We start from the raw sequence: 3,483 nt of genomic DNA, 5'->3' as shown, positions 1-3,483 counted from the left end.
TTTTTACGAAATAACCAAAATACAGGTAATTCTGAAATGTGTTGCTCGTCTGCACTGTGTAATTTTAGTTTCGTCAACTGCATATTGTGATATATAGCAAGTTCTCATAGTTTCAATGGTGATGAAATGATCCCTTATGTTCATATAGATGTAAGTCAAACTGATAGTGTGGGAGCTAAATAGCACAACACTTTGTCGCTGCAAATGATATGAACATCTTATTTGGATAATTGTATTCCTGTTTTACTTTCTGAATAATATCTGCAAGGCCACCAAAGCCAAAGAAAAAACGAAAACGGATCAATGTGGTGATTCTGAGTGGCACTGACAACAGTCTGGAACATCAAATTCATTACGTTGAAGGAACAGTACGCCGGGCACATGCATTAGGCAGAGTGAACTATGGCATACTACCTTCGTGATGATGATTTATATAAATGAAAAAATTGTTCAAATACGAATCCAATAATAATTTGTACTCCCTCCGTAAAGAAATATAAGAGTGTTTAGATAACTACTTATCTAAACACTCTTATATTTCTTTGCAGAGGGAGTATATAACTATTTTATTAGTTAGATCTATAGTTAAAATTTGACACAAAATACAAAGGGACCGGAGGTAGTACTAGCTAGGTAGGTGTTGGCACTTCACTTGTCCTTCCGGAGTGCCGCCTCCAGTCGGTTGCAGTCGACGATGTACGCGAACCCGTAGGCCATGTTGGCGAGGGTGGCCTCGTGCAGGTCGCGGCTGGCCGTGGCCGTGGCGTCGGCCGAGAAGAACACCCGGAAGCCCCTCACGAACGCGTCCCGCGCGGTGGTCTCGCAGCACAGGTTGGTCATCACGCCCGCCACGACCACCTCCTCCACGCCCATCCCGCGGAGCGCCTCCTCGAGCCCCGTGCCGGCGAACGCGCTGTACGTGCTCTTCTCCACCACGAGGTCGCGCTCGGCGCGGCCGGCCCCGGGGAGCAGCTCGGCGGCGGGTGTCCCGGCGTCGATGCGGTCGCCGGCCCACCACTCGGCGAGCGGGCGGTTCCGGGGCTCCGGGTCGACGTGGCGGGTGTAGACGACCGGCATGCCGGCGCCGCGGCAGAGCGCCACGGTGGCAGCGATGGCCGGCATGGCCGGCGCGGCCAGCGACGCGAAGTGGCCCTGCACGTCGATGACGAGGAGCGCCGCCTCCCGCGGGTTGGGGTTGCGGCGGCGCGTCTCGTACCTGGTGTACGAGGAGGGAGCGGCCGGGGGCGGCATGGTCGGCGTGGTGGGCGGTGGGATGCTGCGCGCGATGAGATCACGAGAAATTTGGGGCGTGAGCGGTGCGGCGCGCTGCGCACGCGGGCAACACGGAAGGTGAGAGCTGGAGGCTTCGGTCCGGGACACGGAAGAAAACGTGTCAAAGCTCCAGACATCCAGGTCCAAGACGGCAGATCCTTCTCCTGGGCACGTCGAGTATGACGGGGCTATGGTCTATGGATGATGCACAGTCAACAAGACGCCCGATCAGAGCTGAACAGAGGGATCTGGTAACAGCAATTTCAGCTTGATGACAACAGGCTTTTTCCTTTCGTCTGTTTGCATGAAGGCATAAAGCAAAACTAATTGTGATATAAGTATTAAACAACTAAGTCCTATGTCATTAATAAATCCTAATAAATCGACACAACTGAATAAGACCTGCAGGGAGAAATGCCGAGTGCATAGTATACACGTATTCTTTATGGAAATCACTTGAAAACAACCGGATGATTTATCACGGACATAAACCGCTCGCCACGCTCGACACGTGTCCCTGGCCCATCCACCGCCTCCCCTCCAGCGCCACGACGTTATCTCTTTGCGTCATCTCTCCACCACACATCTCCTTCCCCACCTCTGTTTGCCCCCGCTTGAGACAGGAGCTCCCATGGCATCGCCGCCCCGCGCCGCTGCTGTGAACCAGAGAGGAGCAGCAGCGCGCACCACCAGCTGCATCCTTGCCGCAAACGAAGGCGATGAAGCCCCGCACGCACCGCCATGGCGCTGCAACCTCGCGCTCGGCTGCGACGCAACACTCAGGCCGGAGGGCGGCCGCTCGTTTTTGTGCTGCCGGCGATGCGGTACGGCGCTCGTCGGCGACCGTCGGTGCTGCAACGCAGCAACGCGTCCACGGCCGCGGGCTGCGACGCAACAACTCGTCCACGGCCGTCGTGCTGCGTTGGAACCGTGGTCGGTGCTGCAATGCAACCTCGGCGTCTATTGGTGCTGCAATCGTCGGCGGCGGAGCTGCAATGGAGCGCTCGGGGTGATTGGAGCTCCGCCACGGCTATAATGGAGCTCCGCCGCGGTTGCAATGGAGCTTCAACGGAGCTGCAATGGAGCACGGCCGCGGCTATAATGGAACTCCGACGACGACATGGCCGCTGCATTGCAGCTCCGGCGGCGTCGCGGGCGCTGCATCGCACCTCCAGCGGCATCAACGAGCACTGCATCGCACCTCCGGCGGCGTCGCGGCCGCTGCATCGCAGCTCCGGTGGCCTCGACGACCGCTGCATAGCAGCTCCCCGTGCTCCGATGCAGTGCTCGCCGTCGCTCCAGGTACTGCATCTCAGCGCTCGCCGGCGGCTCCCCGTGCTCCGATGCAGTGCTCGCTGTCGCTCCAGGTACTGCATCTCAGCGCTCGCCGGCGGCTAGATGCAGCGTTCGGTGCTGCTGTGGGGCGTTCGTGTAGTCTTGCCATCACGGATCGGGCGGCTCAAAATACACTGTACCTGAGCGAATGAACGGCTGATCAGGCGGCTTAAGTTTGGCTCTTATCAGCCGGATGACGCCTAGCATCGGCCATTCTTTATTGGTTTCGTTATTGAAATATCTTTGCCGTGGCTACCAAGCTCCAAGTAGTATTTAGGAGTCTTCTTGGCTCGGCCCAAAGATCTGGCTCCTAAAATCTATGGCTTGTCGAAGAAGAAGAAGAATTGCTAGTTTTATTGGCTCCACATGACAACTTCTAGACCTTCAAGTTGGACGGTCTGCAGGGCACCACCGTCAAACACCTTTCTGAATTTGTCACCCTTTGGGAGAGGGTCTCCCATGTCCACTCGACGTAGACATACCCGACACTATCACTTGAAAGTTGACTATTGATAAACACTACTTGGCGGCAGCAACCTACAAGACGCAGTTCTTTGGCCAGACCGAGACATCCATGATTCCGACCATTTGGACGATTTGGGAGCCTCCTAAATGCATGTTCTTCGCATGTCTGGAAATCAACAATAGGATTTGGACGGCGGACAGGCTTCAACGCCGTGGGTGGCCAAGTTGTAACATTTGTCCCCAATGCAAGCAGGTCCAGCAGTCGGCCGTCGTCCACCTTCTATTCCAATGCTGATAGATTGTCAGACTTTGGCGCTGATCAAAGTTTGGTTTGGTCCCCATGGTGTGTATCCTTCTGATTGAAGTGATGCGCCTTTCATTAAAGAGTGATGGTGCCACAATGTTAACCAA

At 55.4% G+C, this 3,483-nt stretch overlaps 1 protein-coding gene across 1 annotated transcript; it reads right to left on the bottom strand.

The window, feature by feature from the left end:
- Positions 1–319: 319 nt before the first annotated feature.
- Positions 320–1,490, bottom strand: LOC109764364 (nicotinamidase 2-like). The gene has a single exon (XM_020323204.4). The coding sequence runs from the start codon at positions 1,249–1,251 to the stop codon at positions 649–651; it is 603 nt and encodes a 200-aa protein (XP_020178793.1). The 5' UTR covers positions 1,252–1,490; the 3' UTR covers positions 320–648.
- Positions 1,491–3,483: the final 1,993 nt, after the last annotated feature.

Source organism: Aegilops tauschii, chromosome 2, assembly GCF_002575655.3.
Source record: "Aegilops tauschii subsp. strangulata cultivar AL8/78 chromosome 2, Aet v6.0, whole genome shotgun sequence".
Classification (NCBI taxonomy): domain Eukaryota; kingdom Viridiplantae; phylum Streptophyta; class Magnoliopsida; order Poales; family Poaceae; genus Aegilops; species Aegilops tauschii.
The sequence above is the reverse complement of the archived record's forward strand: the minus strand, read 5'-3'. Positions and strand labels throughout refer to the sequence as shown.